This window comes from Balaenoptera physalus, assembly GCF_965194825.1.
Source record: "Balaenoptera physalus genome assembly, chromosome: 4".
Classification (NCBI taxonomy): Eukaryota; Metazoa; Chordata; class Mammalia; order Artiodactyla; family Balaenopteridae; genus Balaenoptera; species Balaenoptera physalus.
In genome coordinates, this window is record NC_138891.1 from 65,018,254 (window position 1) to 65,037,628 (window position 19,375).

Sequence of the window (19,375 nt, forward strand, 5' to 3'; positions counted from 1 at the left end):
ATTTACTTTTTTTACAGCTTGACCTCAAAGACAGAAACAAATATTTTAAAGCCTTTCAATACCTGTCTTTCTGTCAATTTTTTATATATGTATTTTTCTCAGAATATACATCTATACTGATTTTCACAGTATATATTTTGATTCTGTTATTAAACAACTAAAATTTTATGACCATTATATCTCAAAATTGAGAGTACTTTTTATTAAATAAAAAGTGACATTTTTATTCCACTTTATGCTTTTGGCATGTTGGAAGGTTAGTTTGCCCCAAATTATCACTTCTTACTTTTAATTTCTCTATGTTTGTTAAGGATAAGATAAAAAGATATATATACATGTCTTTCTGTTTTAGATGTATCTCTTTATAAGAAGTATATCATTGGATTTTAATTTTTAACCCAATATGAGAGTCTTACACTTTTAATAGGGGACTTTAGCACATTTATATTTTTTTGTCATTATTGATATATTTAGCCTTAACCTCTTTTATCTTAATCAAAAAATTTTTAAATGTTTGCTTGTTATTCACTTCGTCTTGTGCTACACTGACAGGGTTCATTAACTTTAAATTCTCCCAGATTCGAAAGGTGTGTGCCCTGTTTTTAGTGTCACTAGTAATTATCTAGTTATTAAAGTTTTCTTCAGATTTACATCCTGTAATTATCAAAGTGAAGAGAGACAGTGAAAAATTTAACATTTTTACTATTCTTTCAACAATGTCTCCCACATGCTTTCAGCCTTGGTGAACATAACTTTAGGTTTGGGATCCAAGTTATGAATGTTTATATTCTATATCTTCTCTTTCAAAGAATGATTTTTGCCATTTGCATTCAGTTGCATAACCATATTTAACAGTTTTTTTTTTTACTTTATTCTAATTTAACTGGTTTTAATTTTTACCAAAAGTTCTTTTGTTGCTGTGCTGTCCCATCATTAAGCCTTCAATTCGGAATCACTTCATAGTATGTGCCTTCAGGAAAATTATTCAAAAAGGGTGCTTTTGTTTTAACTCTTTCAAGTTTAAGAATGACTTTCTGTTACCTTCTGCTGCGGACCGAATTGTGTTCCCACCTCCATGCCCCAAAATTCGTATGTTGAAGCCCTAACCTCCAATGTGAGGGCATTTGGAGATATGGCCTTTAAGGAGGTAATTAAGGTTAAATGGAGTCATAAGGGTGGGGGCCCGAATCCAATAGGACCGGTGTCCATATAATAGGAAGAGACATCAGGAGTGAATGCACACAGTGAAAAGGCCATGTGAGGACAAGGTGAGAAGGCCATTGCCTGCAAGTCAAGAAGAAAGGCCGCACCAGAAAGCAACCCTGCCGGCACCTTCATCTTGGACTTCCAGCCTCCAGAACTATGAAAGACTATGTTGTTTAAGCCACCCAGTCTGTGGTATTTTGTTAGGGCAGCCTGAGCTGACTAACATACCTTCCACAGACTGAACACCATAAAAATCATTGGGTCACAGTCTTTTTTTCAAAGTGAGTTGTAATCTCTAAAAGGTGGCATGGAGAGAGAGTGAGGATAGGAGGAGTATCTGGCTATTTTAAAACCAGTGCTTGGATCTGGAGGAAAGCAGTCCAGTTTCCAGATACTACTGAGCTAGGTGGCCGAGGATTTGCTTTCTTCCAGCCTTTTTTTTTTTTTTTCTTTCTTTTAGGAGACAGGAGGAGCTTGGATAGATGTTTCTTAATTCAGCTCCATCAAAATTATAAGTAGTACAAATTCCCTCCATCCTTCCCAACTCTAACAAGGTGGTAAGATATTAGGTTTTGCTGTAGTGTGTTCTCATCCTTTTCTTAGACTTCATAGAAACCAAAAGATTGAGGTAAGATTTTGCAGAAAAACTTCTACTTTTGATAATCTTTATAAAAGATGACATTTCTAAAGTCTCTGTCTCTAGGGACTAATTTTACAATTTGTAGAAGTTACATGGAACAAAGAATTATAGAAATAAACCTACAATTCAAACCTAGTAACTGTCTTATGAAAACCTCTTTTCTAGAAGACAACTTGATGTTCTGAAGGGCTCCAAATAGCAGGTTATCGAGGTATCTGAATACTCCACTAGAGTGAGGAAGCTCAGAAACACAACTTCTGTCTTGAGATTTGCATCCTCACGATAGTATTGAGGATGTTACTAATGTAGTATCCCAGTGAACACCCTGGGCCCTGGACACCAGGACAGTGGTTTCTCTTTGCCATGGAATTTCTAGCTGCGTTTCTGAGAACAAACTGCTAACAAAGGTATGGTAAGTCAGGGACTGGGGTTGTTCCCTTGATTTTTGTTTGTTCAATCCTTTATTCATTGCTAAACAAATATTAATATTATTGTGCAACTATTACAAACAAACCAGGCACAGTGCTAGGTGCTGGGTAATATGGCTCACAGAAATGCCATAAACAAAATAGATAACCCGTGTGGTTACCTTTTCAGGGGAGCTTTCAGGTGGGTCCTCGGGGCTGCAGGTGCACCTGGGGTGCAGTGTGTCTGTGCACTGTGGGAATTCTCCCCCAGGAGCCCCGGTGGTCACAGCAACTAGGTGGAAGTTTGGCGGTAAGTGTGCAAATTTGGCTGCCATATAAAGAAGCACTTTCTAGTGATTAGGCTTGTTCATCCGTGGAACAGTCTTCTTTTTGGGGTGGTAAGTTCCTTGCCACTGAGTGATTCAAGCTGAGGCTCTCAAGGATACTGTAGATGAAGCCTTAGAATTCACCATCTAGAACCATAAGCTCTTTGAAGACGGGTCTATGTCTCCTTTGGTTTTGGAACTGGTGTCTCCCAGTGTCTGGCACATAGCACATATTCAATAAAAGCTTGGCAGTTAAATGAATGGATGGATGAATAAAGTGGAAGAGAAGCTGCACTAGATGATCTCCCAAAGCTCCTGTAACTCTGAGATTCAGAGTTTCATATTAAGTCAGTGCCCCAAAGGGGCCCAAAATAAAGCTTCTCACCCTCATCTCAAAGGTTGGCAAAACTTACCGTGCAAGGTGGCTGCATCCAGGGCTCTCCGTCCACTTGCATTGGCAGCAGCTTGTTCGTCCTGGAGCCCCGAGAACAGAGAGCACAGTGAGCTTCTTGGAGTCTGAGGATGAGGGTTGCCCCCACCAGGGAAATAGAAGTGGGAAGACCAGACCTGCCCACCTAGGAGTGGTTCTGAAGACTCTCCTGGGGTGGGGTGGGGCTTGCTGAAAACAGATTTCTGAGCCCACGTCAGGGGTCCCGACTTGACAGGTGTGGGCCAGGCCCAGGGGTCTGTGTTTTAATAAGCACTATGGATGATTCTGTTGCTTTGACCCCCAGACCCTACTTTGAGAAACGTGGCCCTGGGTGAGCAGTGAAGTGCACAGGAGTCTGGGAAACAGCGGCCAACAAGTATGGCAGCACCACAGCTGAGTGGACCCTTAGTCAAATGATCAGCCAGAGGGCCTGTCCATGGTGCCAAAACGCCACTGTGAAATGGAAAAGGTTATGAAATGGGGAAAGGTCTGGTTTCAATGTTGAGTGAGCAGTTGCATCATGTCAGTGAGGTAACGTCTCCCACTTAAACGAGGTACAGCTCAGGTCTGAGTGTGTCTTGCCTTGCCCCCAGTCCTAAAGCATCCCCTCTTTTATCTCCTGAACAACAGTAGATGCTGCGGTTGCATGGACTGTGGACCTGGCTTAGCTGGGAAAGGGGGTCATTGGGAATGTGATCCCCATGGGTAGGCAGAGGAGAGAGGAGAAAGCGTTGCTTTCTTGCTTGGGTCAAGGCTTCTTTGGCATATGGATTATTAAAGGAGAGAGATGAGGGAGAAAAGGCAGGTCCTTTCGGAGGCCTCTGGTCTGGGCGAGCAGGGAACAGTTGCCACCCACTGGCCAGAAAGCCCTCACCTGGGTTTGGCATCTGTCCTGTTTCTGAAATTATAAAATGAGGGAGGCAGGCTGCGTTTCTTTTTTTTTTTTTTTTTTTTTTCAGGCTGTGTTTTGATGTAGATGATTCTCCTACTGACTCCGAGGATATTTAATAACAAGAACCAATAAACCTAATAATAAAACAAATAAGAGGAGACAGTGGCATTTGGGTTTTGGGGAGTGCGGAGAGTATCTGGGGAATGCCCAGGAGGCTAGGGCTTCTGACTCACCTCCTCTATTTCTATCCAGAAACAGAAAATATCCTATCTCTTATACATGTTTTTAAAAAATTCTTCAGAGACCAGATTCTCTGGTCTACATATGTTATGGCTTAGATGTGCTAAGGGACTGGACCTACTCAGTGTTAGAGTCATGGGGAAAGGACAGAGAAGGAACTACAGAGGTTAACCTGGAAAACAGGGGCCCCAGCACAACAACAGCCCAACGAAGAAGAGAAGCAAAGATTTGGGGAATAATTGAAAAGACAGAGGAGACACAGAGAGGGAATGAAGAAAGGGGGTTAGTGGGATAGATCAGGGAACCAGCTCTGAGGACCTTTCTGAAGGATGCAGGGTGGCACCGAGAACAGCGTTTCTCTGAATGTGCTCTGAGGACATTCACCCAAGAGGTTAAGGGATAAAAGTGTTCTGTGTTTAAATAACTTCGGGAAACCCGCATGTGGTGGTCCCCTCCAGGAGATCCCCAAGACACACGAATAGATCTGATCTATAGAAATTAAATGGGAAATGGAAAGGAATAAGGACTCCTGAAATAATCAGGTGGGGAAAAATCTGTGACGAGTTGCATTTATTAAACAGAAGCAACCCAAATCAGAAGGTCCCCTCCATTAGACCCCATCTATTCAGGAACCTGCAGTGGCTGGTCTGTGTGATCCGTACTCCAGAGAACTGTCATCCTCTCAGTCAGTTAGGACGGGTTTGCTGAGGTTGATGGTTTAGCGCTACAAAGGTATACGCGATTGCTAACTCTAATAAAAGTATTTCTAAGGCCACTATCCAAGAAAGAGCAGAGTGGAGCACAGAGCCTGGTTTTTGTCAAAGTGTGCCCTCTGGCATGCATTGAACAGTTCAACTTGTAAAGATAAAGAAGGCGAGGAGTTGGATCTCTGGTTCTCTGGACCTCATAATATGACAATCCTATTTAGAGAATCTCACCAATTCATTCTAAGAGAACAGCAAACTGGTTGTGGTGGGACCCTTTAGTTGATGTCCTGGATGGTTGCATTATACCTGGTTGGGGAAGTGGTCTCCAAAGACATTCTTTATAAATGTTATCAAGCTTCTGCCCCACCCCACTCTCTCTGCACTGAAATCTAAAGATGGCTTCCTAGTTGTTATCTGTAAGAATATTCAGGGAGGTGGGGAGACTGGGGGGCTGCTGGGTGGTGAGGAAGCATACCTGATGGAGACAGAGGAGCACTGGGCCAGCCTCCTGCCTGCACTCTTCAGGCCAGTGTAGATCTGCCCCATTTCCATGGCTCCCTCTAGCCCCACCACTTCAAGAAGCTGGTCACTGAGGTCTGTAGAGTGAGACAAGCAAAAGCAGTGCATACACATCTCTCTGTTTCCCAGTCTGGTTTGGGCCAGAAGGTCTGGTCCCTAGATGGCCAACCCAGAACTCTCAATATCCCTTCATCTCCTACCAAACAGCATTTTCATCCTCATTCTGAATAGGGAATTTCCCCAGAAGTCAATAAATGTACCTTTTCATAAACAGAAACCCGGTTCTAGTAAAAAAAAGATTTTGATCCAGAAGGTTAACATGCATCCAATGAATAGGCTGACATATCCAGAAGCCTCTTCAAATGGAGAGTAACATAAAGGATGAACCAGCTATTTCTGAACCACAATCCCCCAGTGCAGCTAAAGACACACTGGTTTGGGATTAGGATAGGAAGGAATGCTGATGAAGGTCATTATCCAGAGCTGGATCAGGTTTCTCTTCCCTGAATGTCTGAATAACATCTTGGCCCTACTGACGATGACTGATGCTTAATTAACTTCAAATTTGGCCTGTGGTAAGCCAGTGGTGAGCCAACCTCCTTGGACATCCTTGGGGAAGTCAGTGACCTCTTTCAGGACACCAGGTGCCTAATCTGAGCCAAGGAAAAGAATATTTCACCTACACCAGATTATTCTGGGTCCACAGCACAAAAAGAGGGATAGAAAATACGAGTCTCAGGCTCAGAGTCACACAGGATCGATGGCTTCCCACAGGGGCAGTTGCTTCTGATTCAGCACCTAGAAGAGGTCCTTTTTTTCAGAGTTCCTGGGGCTTGGATTGTGCCTGTCCAATTTCCGGGGAAAGCAATGGCAGGATTAAGGTTTGATCGTGGGCCCAAAGACTCATTTTTACAACACAACTTTTATTTATTTAAAACAGAAGCAAATAAAAAGGCAGATTCTTTAAAAGCTTCCATTCCTTCTTTGCCTACTAAGGCAGGGGAAATTCTCTCATAGGTTGTGGCTAATCACTAACACCCTATTAATATTCACGAACTAGAAAATTGTTCTATGTTAATGTTTCTGCTTATTTGACAGATGGCTTCTGTCTTCTAAGGTGCCTCCTGATACAGTGTGATAGTGTGTATTAAGATTGGCAAGGAGATATTTGGGTTTGCCTTTACTTTTTTTTTTTTTTTTCCACACACACACACTGTATTTTATTTTTACAAGAGATAGATAAACCGACACCAAGCATTGTGTCTTTACTTTTTTGTTTAGAAGACTGTTATCTAAAAAACAGTCTCTTGACGGATATACTTCTTTTTTCTTTTTTAACATCTTTATTGGAGTATAATGGCTTTACAATGGTGTGTTAGTTTCTGCTGTATAACAAAGTGAATCAGCTGTACATAAACATATATTCCCACATCTCCTCCCTCTTGACGGATATACTTCTAATGAAGACAGTTAAACAAACTATTGGGCTGACCACAAATGTGTAAACTTCGCTGAAGTCTAACCTAATGATCACTAATGGACATCAGCTGCCAACAGATACAAAAACTGCATTAGTCTCTCTACACCCATGGTTTTCCCCTCTACACCCGCTGACACTCTCATTCTCCTTCTCTGGTACTCCTTTTTTCACAACTGTGAAAAGATACTGTCTCCTTAAACCCTCCATCTCATTTGGATTTGGAACAAGAAGCCATGAATGGGCAAAGTTTGTTTAGGAGAACGCTCCAGGCTCTCTTAAGGAGCTTAGATCCAGTAAACAACAAATGTCTAAACCTCTAGTCACTTAATTAGTTCCCTTCTTACTAAAGTGTGTTGAATAACCATTGGATAGTTTTAGCTTAATGTGTCATTTTACAGTGTCTGTGAAATCAATATGGGTTGTGAATGAGAGAGAAAAGAAGAAGGAGGAGGAGAAGGAGAAAAATGAGGAGGAGGGGGAGGAGGGAGGGGAGGGAAAGGGAGGGAGGAAAGACGTGTAGGGTGTGTTTAGGGGTGAGGAGAGTGGGGGAGTCATACTGGGGTAGGAGAAAGGAGGAGGAAAGAGAGGTAGAACTTTGTAGAAGTTTCTCTGTTGGCAGAGAGACAGAGGTCTTGTAAAATGTTGCTCTCTGTACCAGGCTTTGGTATCTGACAGTGCTGTGATAGTTCAGTGTTTTCCCTCCTTGAAACATTCCCTGGTAACAAAATGTTCTAAGAAGCAGGGGACTTAATAGACTCAAGTGTTTCAGCTTTTACAATGTCTTGGTCTTTTAACAAATTTTCCTGTTGAATGGCTTTAACTCGAAAAGTTGTTATCACTTCCCACACATTACCTTGCAGCTATTACTTCCCACACATTACCTTGCTTCCTGGCTCTAGAAGAGACATAATGCAGGCTGATCTCATCAGTATGGGGGGTGGGTAGGGGCAGGGGTTTACACAAATGTGGGACTCGGGAGATAAGTGCAGGGGGAGGGGCTAGGATCTTCTATGTTTCACCATTCGGCCTTTGAATCTGTACTCTGAATCTTCCCCGGCATGAAGAGGCTAGAATGACTCCTGTTTACTACTGAAGGAAGATTTGCTGGCTCTTCTATTTCTCTACCATTGCCTAACTGATCTTTCAACTTCCTAAAATGCCTACCAGGAAGTTCTGTAGTAAAGAAATATATTCAACTTTGTTTCCCAAACTTATTGGACCATGAGACTCTTCTTTTGTGTGATACCTAGAAACAGTTTTATAGGTATCCCTGGTAGTTTTCTTTGGAACACATTTTGGGAAATTCTGGCATCACTCAATTCCCTGTACTTCCTCTAGCACACAGATACTTATGCAGAAACTAAATCTGGAGTTAAAATGAAACAGAACAGAGCACAAGTTGATGTCCAGGCACACAGAACATTTAATGTTCAGAACTTAGAATCCAGGATCAGGACATCTGATAGACCACGTGTCTGCTTTACCTTAGGTACCAATGGCTCAGAGTGTGGTTTGGTAATTCATATCATCTCCATATTGTCTCTACATTCTTCAGTTCATTTGTATTTAAGATGGAATGTCCATGTACCTTAGCAAAACAGGAACTCATTAATTCACTCACTCAATCATTCAACAGTTACTGATGGCAACCAAGTGCCAGACACTGTGTTAATAACTGGGAATGCAAAATGTTCAACTCTTGAAGGACTCTTGGCCAAGAGGAAGGAAAAGCGTTAGGTGTAGAAAATGTTGTCAGTGAACTATAGGAACGAGGAGGCCTGAGTAACCGATTATGACTGGGCAAGGTATGGAAGGAAGTGTCACAGACATTTAAGGAAGGTCTTGAAGGATGAATGCCAAGGTAATTTGCTGGGTTAAGAAGGAGAAAGAGGAAGGACATTCCAGGGACAGGATGGTCGTGTGTAGGACTGGATAGTCACTGGATGCACAAGGAAATTAATTTATCAATAAACTCACTTGGCAATGTCATTGGAAAATATAAAAATTATCTCTCCCTAATGAGAATTACTATCTAGAGATTTTTTTTTTTTTTTTCATAGAACTATAAAAAGAAGGTCTCTGGGCTGGGCACCAACTTGTTGCAACCACAGAGCTAGGTCTTTCAGCACTGCTCCTGATAACAAAGTCTTGTGCAGTGCTCTGTGTGCAGCAAACACTTCCTCCAAGAAAGAAAAAAGAGGAAGAATGGGAACATGGGAACAGGAGAATGTGGAAGCAAAGGCGGAACAGCAAGGACAGCGATAGCAGTTCCAATCTGGTGCACTTGATTCAGCCTCCAGTATGGGATTTTATAAATGCACATCTGCTCATGTCACCTCCACAGCAAAAACCCTTCAGTGGCACCAACCATGACACCAAGCACTGGGAAGGGAAGGTGAAACGTGCACGCTTTCGTACCTACGATAAGAGTGTAAACTGGCAGAAAAGTTTTTAGAAGTTTGGTAATAAATGTCTAAAACTTTCACACTGTTGATTCATTTCTTTCTTGATACTGATCACAGGAAACCATTGAAAAAATCTAAGTTCATACAAATATGAATTTTGTGGCGTCATTTATTACAGTGAAACTTCCCCTCCTCCATTTCTACCTATATGAGAATAGTTAAATTATATGGTATCAAACTATAGAATTTTACACTGCTATTAAAATGTTTACAGATTTCAAAAACACTAAATATGTATATGTTATAACATTAAGTGTGAAGGCAGGATATAAACTTACTTCCACAGCATGTTCTCAACTATATAAGAACATGCATGGAAGAAAAGAACAAATTCCCCTAAAATCTTAAGAGTTGTGAGTTCTGTGTAATTAGATTAAAAGTGATTATTATTTTCTACTTTATGCTTTTCTAAGTGTTTTGCATGTCCTATAAGTGTATATCACTGTTATAATTTAAAAGTTATTTAAAAAACCTATCAACTGCTGTTCATACTTGTAAAGATGTTAAGTTCCCTGGCTTGATGATGCCCAAGACCCACCCCCATCTGACAAGAGGCTGCCTCTGTACTGTGATTTCCTGACATCGTAGGGCTAAGTTCCTGCTCCAGACATATACAACAACACTTAGCTCCCCAATAAACCCTACTGTTTCTCTCTTTTATGCCTCTACCCATGCCGTACCCCTGCTTGAAATGCCCTCTTCCACTTTTACCTGTTCATCAAAACCCAGCTCAAGCACCGTCAACTTCAAGAAGCCTCCCTGGACTTCCATGCCTGCAGTGTGATTTAGATATTCCTCCTCAAACATTCCCAGGTAGACATATATGGTCAAAGAAAGAACAGGGTGGTTGATGTGTTGCTGTGGGCAAGAGGTGGGTGCAGTAATTACTGTACCACAGGATCTAGGTTGAACAGGGAAGGAGATGATGGACTAGGCGAAAAGGGAGAAGCCAAGTGAGAGACTTGATGAGTTCCAGGAGCAGGTGTTCTGAGACGGTGGGAGAAAGGTTTGGGAGGGTGTGCTGTGAGTGGCGCTAGGATGACAAGTTCTACCTGTGGCCCCAGTGGTGGGCAGCTGAAGGAGAGGGTGGTGATAGGGATCAGAGTCAAGGAGAAGTGCAGCTAGGTCAGCAGTTCCTCCACTTTGCTGCATGTTAGAATTACCTGGGGCGGGGCGTAAAAATAATAATACCCAGGTTGCCCCCATACCAGTTAAATCAGAATGTGTGGGCCTCCTACTGTAGAGCACAGGGAACTGTATTCAATATCTTGTAATAACCTATAATGGAAAAGAATTTGAAAAAGAATATATATATGTATATATTATATATAACAGAATCACTTTGCTGTACACCTGAAACACTGTAAATCAACAACACTTCAATTAAAGAAAAAAAAAACAAGAATGCATGGGCCTGGGAGCTAGGCATCAGTATTCACCTAGCTGATTTAAAGATTCCCCAGGTGATTCCAAAATGCAGACAGTTTGGGAACCGCTGGGCTAGGTTGATGGGTAGATCATCCCCATAGGCCAGCGGTTCTCAGAGCGTGGTATCAGCATCACCTGGAAACTTGTTAGAAACGGACATCCTCAGGCCTCACCCAGATCGACTGAATCAGAAACACAGGGGGTTGGGCCTGGCAGTCTGTGTTCTAACAAGCCCTCTGGAAGATTCTGAGGCACACTCAGAATCAAGTTGGAGAACTTGAGCCTTAGGCAATAAAACTGGCCAAAACATACGCAGGAGTTGGAGTGAAGAAGAATATAAACAAGTTACTTCCTGACTGCTTTGATCCAGAGCTTCTTCACTTGAAAAGGAGACGTTAGGAATAATAATACTGACCTCAAAGTGTGGTTATGAGATTAAATGGCAGAGGTGTATGTGAAAGTGCCTGGCACAGAGTGGGCTCCAAAAACATATTAGGTTCGCTTTCCTTTTCTGCCACATTCACCCTGGCAACTCCCAACAGTCTATCTGTCTGTCTACCTTCTTAGAGCTGTGTACAAGAGTCCAGACCATAAGTCAGGTTAAAACATCTTTAACAATCTTCAGTGTTCCTCATGGTTTCACACCTCCACACAAAGGCCGTAAATCCAGGTGGGCTTCAGATGAAGTGGGCATCCTGCTCCAGCTGTTTTTCTTCCTTTAAACTCTTCCCTGACTCTGTTCCTTTTCCCACTTCTTTGATCTCAGCCCCATTTTGCTTTTATTTCTTTAGACCTTCCCACAGCCTGGAGGAGGGGGTGGAGCTCAGTGCCAATAGGTAAAGGCTGGCAGAGCTCTCCTATTTAAGGGGCACATCTTCCCTGTTTAAACCCTCTGGAAGCCCAAGGACAACATCTCAGTTCTTAGTGAGGCATGCAAGGTCATTCGCTATCTGGCCCTGTTCCCAGCACAGGTATCCCTCTGCCTGGAGAACTCCTGTTTACCCTCCCGGGACACTCCAGGCAGTGTGCTTTTTCCTGGTCCTCTGCTCAGTGGATCTCACCCAACGACAACTGTTTCTGGATGCATCACTCTCCCAACCCCACTGAGAGTTGAAGGCAGGGATGTGTTCTTGTTTTGTTTATCTTTGAATCCTTAGCAACTAGCCCAGCCCTTGGCATATAGAAGGCTCCCAATAAATGTTTGTTGAATAAATTGAATAAGATACATGCTTTAGTGCCAAAGACCTTGACAGGTTTAGCCTGAAAGAGGAAAAATATAATGATTAATAATAATGATAACAACTTGCCCAGATTAAACTGGGTAACAGGTTTTCCACGAATTAACTCATTTAATCTGCATATAACAGATAATGATGACCCAGTCTGGTTTTCACCTCTCTTCTTTAATGCATAATTTTTATGTTCATACTCATCTTGGCTGCTGGTTCACATTAATGAACATTCAGTCCTTTAAGATGTAAGGGATATGACGTGGGTGTCATGATTTGGGCTCCTCGCTTGTGGTGCCCTGGAGAAGCGTGGGAGATCCTTAGCCTAGCTGGGTGCTTTGCTACCCTCAATCTCACTCCCACCCTGCTTCCCCTTCTATCAGCACTCCAGGGTTCAGGTCTGAGGGCTGCAATGGGCTACCCCCGGAATCAAGCAACCCTCAGTGGAGGTGCTGAAACCCTGACTATGTGATGGCACCCAGCAAGTTTCTGAACCATCCCATTCCAGTGGTGAGGAAGGCCGCCCCATACCCTAGAGCAGCTGTGTGACATAATAAAACCTGTGGGCTCTGCCCCTTTACCTGGGTTACAGCAGCACAGGTGGACTGAGGTGTTAGGTGTCTGTGCTTACTTTGGGCTAGAATCCTATCAGTTCAGCAGGTAACACCAGTCAGCTAATGCTGCTCTGAAGCTTTGACTGACAGGGGTATGTGTCTGATTAATTCAAAATGCAAAAATTTGTCACTACTTCATACGTGGCCTCTGACAGACAAATATGGCGTCACAGGGATAAAGGAAAAAGCTCAGAAACTCTGTACAAGTTCTCGAGTTTGGGGCTAACAGCTCAATGGCTGTGTCCATACAGGGCAGGGCATTTGTTTTCTCTGAGTCTGTTAGTTTGCTAGGGCTGCCAGAACAAATCCTGCAGGCTGGGTGGCTTAACCAACACAAATCTATTCCTTCACAGTTCTGGAGGCTGGAAGGCCAAGGTCAAGGTACGTCTTCCACCTTGCAGGGTTGGCTTCTTCTGAAGCCCTTCTCCTGGGTTTGCAGATGGCCACCCCTGGCTGCCCCTTCACACAGCCCTTCCTCTGTGCATGCACATCTCCAGTGCCTCTCTCTGTGCCCAAATGTCCTCTTCCTGTAAGGATGCCAATCAGCTGGGAGTAGGGCCCACCCTAACTGCCTCATTTAAACTTAATCACCTCTTTACAGTCTCTGTCTCCGAATACAACCACATTCCGGGGTACTGGGGATGAGGGCTTCAACATATGAACAAAATTCCCCCCCCCACAACGTCCCTGCCCATAAGAGGGACAATAATAAAACCTACATCATGGGTTATTTTGAGGACAAAAGAAATAAAGAATGTGAAGGTGCTCAGTAAACAGCAATTAGGAACGTCCCTTATCACTGGGCTACTGAGAAGCTGGCATGCACGGGGAGGGGCTGTGGGACCTTCTTACTCGCCTCAGAAAGCAAGGATGCAACCCCGCTCTGCCCTGCAGCACGCCAGGTTCGGCCCCCAGGTTCTGGACGGGTGAGTGGTAGCTGGCAGACTCGGCCTGCCAAGCCTGTGGCAAGCGTCACCTTGGGCTCCTCTCCTGCCTCCAGATTTCCATGGAGATAGGCCACGTGCCCTTGGCGGCTCAGGAACCCAGAGCCCAACAAAGCCGGGCACTGATCAGCCCACCTAAGCTTCCCACTGGGTCTGGTCTGTGCAGATGAAAGGCTGCTCCCAGCTAGAGAGCTTCAAAGCCAGCTTAGAAGCATGGCGGCCTGAAAACAGGCTGGGGGTGGGGAGATGGAGATGGAGGGGGCTTTGGGGCTTCCTTGGGCACAAAAAGGTGAGTAAGGAAGGAAGGCTGTAACTTACCTGCCATGTTCCCACCTGGCCTTTCAAAGCACCAGGCACCAGGTATCCCAATCATAGCTTATCTGAAGGGTAATCTATGACCAGTGCTTTCCCTAGAGATCCTAACTCAGACACAGCATAAAGTCAGAGGGCTCCTTGCCGGTAAACGGAGCAGGCAGGGGGCTCACTTCCTGGCGTTCTGTAAACCCAGCGTAAAGAACGTTCTACTGTGAGCCAAGCTGTGAAGCACAGAGCACGGGCTTTGGACAGACTTAGGTCGGAGTGCCTACTGTTCGGCGCTCACTACTTCTGTTACTGTGGGAGAAGTCGCTTAGCCTCTCCGAGTCTGTCTTTTATCAGGAAAATGTAGGTCTAGTAACCTCACTGGCAGGGTTGCTGATGAGGTTTAGAAGTGATGCCATCCAGAGCCTGCACAGAGAGCACACAGAAGGCCCTCAAGAAACAGTGGTTGTCATTGTGATTTTATGTTTCTTGAGAAAGGGTGGTCCTCAGGAAATTGTCTTTGCTACATAGTAAGTGCGTGGCCTTCTGCAGATGGTAATCAATGTAATCCAGAGAAGATAGTCCAGGAGGAGGAAGAGGAGGGAGAGGAGAAGATGGGGGGGGAGGGTAGGAAAAGAAAGAGGAGAAGGGCACTGAGGAAAAGAGGAGCAGAGATACCGTGACCTTGAGATTTTAGGGTGACTGTCCCTCCTGGCAAGAGAAGCCTCCCTATTTCAACTTTTTTCCTTTAAACAGGGAGCTTTTACTTGGAAATGAGTTCTTTAGTTCCTTTCCTTTCCCCGCCTTTGTGTTCCTGTGTGTGTGTGTGTGTGTGTGTGTGTGTGTGTGTGTGTGTGTGTGAGAGAGAGAGAGAGAGAGAGAGAGAGAGAGAGAGAGAGAGAGAGAGAGAGAGAGAGAGGTACAATCCCACAACGGGCCTGGTGGCTTTCCCTTGTTCCTGGGCTGAGCAATGAGGACGCAGAGGAGGATCTGGAGACCTTACAGGCATGGCTTTGACACCCCTGGTCCAGCTGGGCACCCCTCCTGACGGGTGTTTCCTTTGTGTCCTCGTCACACTGGTTTGCAGGTATCTTCCACTCCCAGGGGTCTGTAAAGCCCCATCAGGGCATAAAAGTGGCCAGAGGGTATTGAGTGGTCTTGGACTCTGGATGATCCAGATGGAAACGGGAAGGAAAAGCAGCCCAGAGCCACTGCTTTCTGAGGAGGAGAGGGGCTGCAGGGTGGAAGGGAGAGGAAATGTGTTGGCCCAGCAGGCAGGGGCCGGGATTTCTGCCTCTGCTCTAGCTGTCTAGTTGTATGACCTTGGGCCAGTCACTTTCCTCTGCTGGGCCTATGTTTCCTTGATCAGGGGTGAGGGCATTCTATCCTTGAGTTTGGTTTGAGCTCTTCCAACAAAGGTGGAGGCTGGGTTTCCTGCCCGGCTGGGTCAAGAGTAGGTTGGCAGCAGGCCTTGCTGCTTCTCACACTGTGCAGAAGACAGAACGTTCTGTGCAGCCCTACACTGAGGCAAGAGGAAGAGTGAGTTTGCACTCACAATGGCCATTGTGGCTGGTTCCTGAAAGCCTGCTTGTGTGGTGGGGCCTCTATTCTGTGTGGCTTTCTCTTCCAGGGTTTGGCAGGGCTCTGATGAAGGCTTGGTACACTGGGAGAGGGGGGCTCCTAATCCCTTCCATGCCTAAGGGCCAGGTGCTTCAGAAGGGGAGGGGCAGCATGCTGGTGGAGTTGTGTGGTGGGGAATTTCCCCGGAAGCAATGGTCTCCTGAAATGGCTCTGAAGGGAGGGTCTGACATCATCATTATGCCTCTAAGAAAGAGCAAGAGTGAGAATATCCCATAAGGCTTCGGAGGCAGTGGAGCTACAGGAATCTTGCCCTGGTGGTCCCAATGAGGACATGAAGAGAATGACTATTACTGGACACAGACTCCAGGCCAGGCCTAGAGCTTTGTCAGCTTTATCGTTTTTAATCTTTGTGGCAACTTCGTTGGATAGACACTATTATCCCAACATAAAAAAAAAAAAATCTTGAGGCTCAGAGAGGTCGAGGAACTTGCCTAATGTCACAAAACTGGCATATGGTAAAGCTGGAGTTCAAACCAAGGCCGGTCTGACCCCCAAAATAAGCTCTGGATAAAGGACTCAAAGCAGAGACCAAACATCTTGGCATGGTGGGGCCTCTCCGTGCAGGGAAGGGGGCGTGGAGTGGGGTGAGCCTATCCTCAGCTCCTCGCAGGGGAGACTTCTTGTTAAATGGAATGCCGACTCTCTTGGCCTGAAGGTGAAATACTAGTTGGTTTATTATCTGGCATTACTTTGCCCACTGAGCTCAAGAAGCTTCAATTCCACATACAGTGTATGTAATAGAATCAATCAATTAGCTGTGAGATCTTCCAGTTCAACTCAAGCCTGAGCCTCAGGCATGACACACATAAGGTACATTAAAGAGAGCAACACCCACCAAATGAATCACAGCTCAGAGGGACGCACGTACGCAGAAAGGCAAAGCTAAAGGATAGTTGTGACTTTCTGGTTGTTGAGTCAAGATCAACCAGAAATGGGGAGGTGGGGGAGGGTATTGTGGTGTGAATGGAAAGAATACCAGGTTTGGTATACTTGGACTTGGCTCTAGTCCCAGATCCACCAATTAGTGTGGCCTTGGACAGGTCAATTAACCTCCCTGGGCTTCATTTTTCTAATTATGAAGTGTCTCTCAGGGGTGTTGTAGGGGACTGAAACGAGATGATGAATGCAAAATATTTCTAGCCTATGGTGCTAAATTCAAGTAGGTGCTTAACGAGTGTTGGACGAATTGTCCGGAAAATGGGAAGAGATGGGTGCTGGCTGCAGGCTGGAGGTGGAAAAGACACAGGGCCCTGCTTAAGGCATCCATTCTGCCAACAGCAGCCACTGGTAATGGGGAGGGCTTCGGGGTGGAGGCAGACAGGAGAGGGCTGAGCCTGTGGGCAGAAGAAGCGGGGACCCTGTTGGGTGGTTTGCGGGGAGGCGGGCATCATCCACACGGTAGTGTCCCCTTTGTCTGTCCCCCACTTCCTGTTGGCTTTTGTCCATTTTTCCTCTTGTGCCACTGACTCCTATTCAAGGCCTCAGAGTTGTAAGCCTGTGTTCTGCACCAGCCTCCTAACTGGCCTCCTTGCTGCCAGTTCCTTTCCTTTTCCTTGAATCCAAACTGCGTGCTGCTCTCTCATCCTATTGCTCTTGGCTTAAAACCCTTCATCTCTTCCCATTATTCAAAGGATCATATACAAACTCCATGGCACATTACTCAAGGGTCTCTACGCTTCCAGTCTTCCCCTTTGCTATTTCTGTGTGCTAATCTCTAGTCCATGTGCCTCTTCTCTCATTCTGTCCTTTCAAATCCTTTCCGGCTTCAAGTACTGGCACACACACATTCTATCTTGTTTGTTCATTCATTCATTCAGTCAGTCAGTCATACATCAAATATTTATTGATCACCTCCCAGGTGCCTGGCAAAGTGCTGGGCAGCTGGGGATTGAGTCCCTAAGGAAAGCCCCTCCTTTTCTCACTCCCCACGCTCTAACCGTACTCTGTTTCTGCCACTCCGTGGCGCTTGCTTATCATGCCAGTGGTAACATGATCGTTCTACATATATTTCTTATATTAGACTGGGATCTGCTGGAGGTTGGAACCATGTCACAATGGTGCTTGCACCCTCTATAGCACCTGGAGCTCTCGGTACTTGAAGGCAGCTTTGAGTCAGCTCTACTGGGTATCATCTGTATTCTTCGGCCAGTCACTTAACCCCATTAGCCTCAGCCATAAAATAGATTAAATAATTAAATAGGCAACAGCTTGGCTCATAAATAAGTGCTCAGTAAACAACAGCCCAATACATATTTTTTGATTAATTAAGAAGATGAAGCACTTTTGCACGACTTAAAAACAGATCAAGAAGCACAGGCTGTGCAGAGCGTGTGGCCAGTATGGAGTTTTGCTGTGGGCTGGGTCTTAGGAGGTGCCAGATGTTAAAGCTGCTACAGGGGAACAGGAGTTGGTGGTGGGTCAAGATGGGGCAAGCAGAAGAGGGAAAAATCTAAGATGTCTAGGCCTGCCAGACAGCCAGTCTAGAAGTTTCTTCTGCATGTGAAAAATGAAAGTTTCCTTGGTTCTTTGGTTCTATTTTGAGCAACAAACCTCCTAAGGCAGGAATTCAGTTGGATTTTACCTCCAGCTTGAACCTGTATGAGCAAGTTTCCCTCTGCAGACGTGGAACAGCCTCCGGAGGCCCTATTCTGCCTCGCCCACCCCTCCCAGTCTTGGCGGGGGGTGGGGGGGTACCCAGCTGGAGGCAGAGTCCTCCTGATTCACAAGTCAGCTGGGGAAGAATGAAGGATCGCTTCACTTGAACTTCTAGTAAATGCAGGTTGGGTCAGGGACAGGCAGAAATGGGGAGGCTGGGGTGGGTGGTCTGGTGTGTATAGAAAGAATTCCATGTTTGAAATACTAGGACTTGGGCTCTAGTCCCAGGTCCTCCAGTTCGTGTGACCTTGGATGGGTCAATTAATCTCCCTAGGCCTCATTTTTCTAATCTATAACGTATCTTCTTGGCATCCTCAGGGGGAGCAGCTAGGCCCACCGGTGCAGTGCTTTTCAAACTTGAGTAAGCATTCATCACCAGGGGATCTTGCTGACAGGCAGATTGGGCTTCAGGAGGTTTGGCCTACATTCTGACACTCTCAGGTGATGCCCTTGCTGCTGGCTGTGGACCACGTGAGGTTCTAGTGCAGGGATGGGCAAACCACGGCTCGAGGGCCAAACCCAGCCTGCTGCTTGTTTGTGTAAATAAAGGGGGACTAGGACCCAGCCATGCCATTCGCTTGCGTGTGGTCTATGGCCGCTTTCACGCTGAGTGGTTGCAGGTAAGCAGTTGTAGCCGAGACTGCATGGCCCACAAAGCCTAACTATTTTAAGAGTTACTATGTGGTCCTTTACAGGAAAAGCTCGCCAACCTCTGCTCTAGTGGACAGAGGGCTGGCCTGTGTGAACTAAAAGACCTGCATTTCAGTCCGGGTTTGGCCAAGGGCCAGCCACTTCACCTTGCTGGTTCTCCCTCTCCTTATCTAGAGGACAAAAGGCTCTCTAAATTTCTAAGAGACCAGTGATTCTGGGATTTCAATACTACATAGAAAACACCACAGTTTCTACAGAAACAGGCATCTGAGAATCAGGTTGTGTGGCCTTGATTTGGAAGCTGCAAAAACACACCTAGCCTAACCCGCAGAGTCCAGCAGGCAACCCTGACAGGTACGGAGGGACTGCGTGATGTAGAGGCAGCTGGGAACACATAGGGGCTTGGAGAAGGGACCAGTGAGGATGGAAGGCAGACCTTCTGGCCTCCTGTACAGGCTGATGCTGGCACAGCAGCTCTGGAACATTGCTCACGAGCAACACACACACAAATTTCATCCCATCAAACACGATTCCCTATCTTACTGCTCCAGGTGCCCCTGACCCTGGATGCTTTTGGCCAACCAATATTAATAAGCTCTTT

The 19,375-nt window shown here is 45.3% G+C and overlaps 1 protein-coding gene across 4 annotated transcripts in view; it reads right to left on the reverse strand.

The window, feature by feature from the left end:
- Positions 1-19,375, reverse strand: part of DGKG (diacylglycerol kinase gamma) — a 165,933-nt gene that overhangs the window by 12,238 nt on the left and 134,320 nt on the right. For 3 of the 4 annotated variants that reach the window (XM_082461454.1, XM_082461453.1, XM_082461452.1), the window contains 2 exons: positions 5,324-5,444; positions 2,993-3,053 (listed from right to left, as the gene is read on the reverse strand). In XM_082461454.1, coding sequence (XP_082317580.1) covers positions 2,993-3,053; positions 5,324-5,444 — 182 coding nt within the window. Of the gene's footprint in view, positions 1-2,992; positions 3,054-5,323; positions 5,445-6,270; positions 12,001-19,375 lie in introns of those variants that run through there. The other variant, XM_082461455.1, reaches the window with a different exon arrangement.